General features: G+C 61.4%; 1 protein-coding gene across 1 annotated transcript in view; it reads right to left on the bottom strand.

Moving 5' to 3' along the window:
• Positions 1 to 285, bottom strand: part of EMH_0027660 (GH24076, related, related) — a gene marked incomplete at both ends in the record, with an annotated part of 5,378 nt that overhangs the window by 501 nt on the left and 4,592 nt on the right. The window contains one exon of the mRNA XM_013494057.1: positions 3 to 262. Within this exon, the coding sequence (XP_013349511.1) occupies positions 3 to 262 (260 nt within the window). The remainder of the gene's footprint in view (positions 1 to 2; positions 263 to 285) is intronic.

The following is a 285-nucleotide window of genomic DNA, read 5'->3' as shown; positions in this document are numbered from 1 at the left end:
TGCTGTTGGTTCGGGTGCTGCTGCTGCTGCTGCTGCTGCTGTGGGCTGCGAATCCTCCGGCTTCTGCAGCTGCAGCAGCCCCTCCTGCTCCTGTCCCTGCCCCTGCTGCTGCTGCTGCTGCTGCTGCTGCTGCTGCTGTCGCTGCTTTATGAGCTCCAAGACACGCGCCTTGAGCTCCCCCAGCTGCTGCTCGTTCAGATTCAGCAGAAAGTCAAGACACTGCTTCAGCACCTGCACCACACACCGCGCATGCACACACACTCTATAGCAGCAGCAGCAGCAGCA

The sequence above is a fragment of the Eimeria mitis genome, genomic scaffold (assembly GCF_000499745.2).
Source record: "Eimeria mitis Houghton genomic scaffold, Emh_scaff1018, whole genome shotgun sequence".
Classification (NCBI taxonomy): Eukaryota; Apicomplexa; class Conoidasida; order Eucoccidiorida; family Eimeriidae; genus Eimeria; species Eimeria mitis.
The sequence above is the reverse complement of the archived record's forward strand: the minus strand, read 5'-3'. Positions and strand labels throughout refer to the sequence as shown.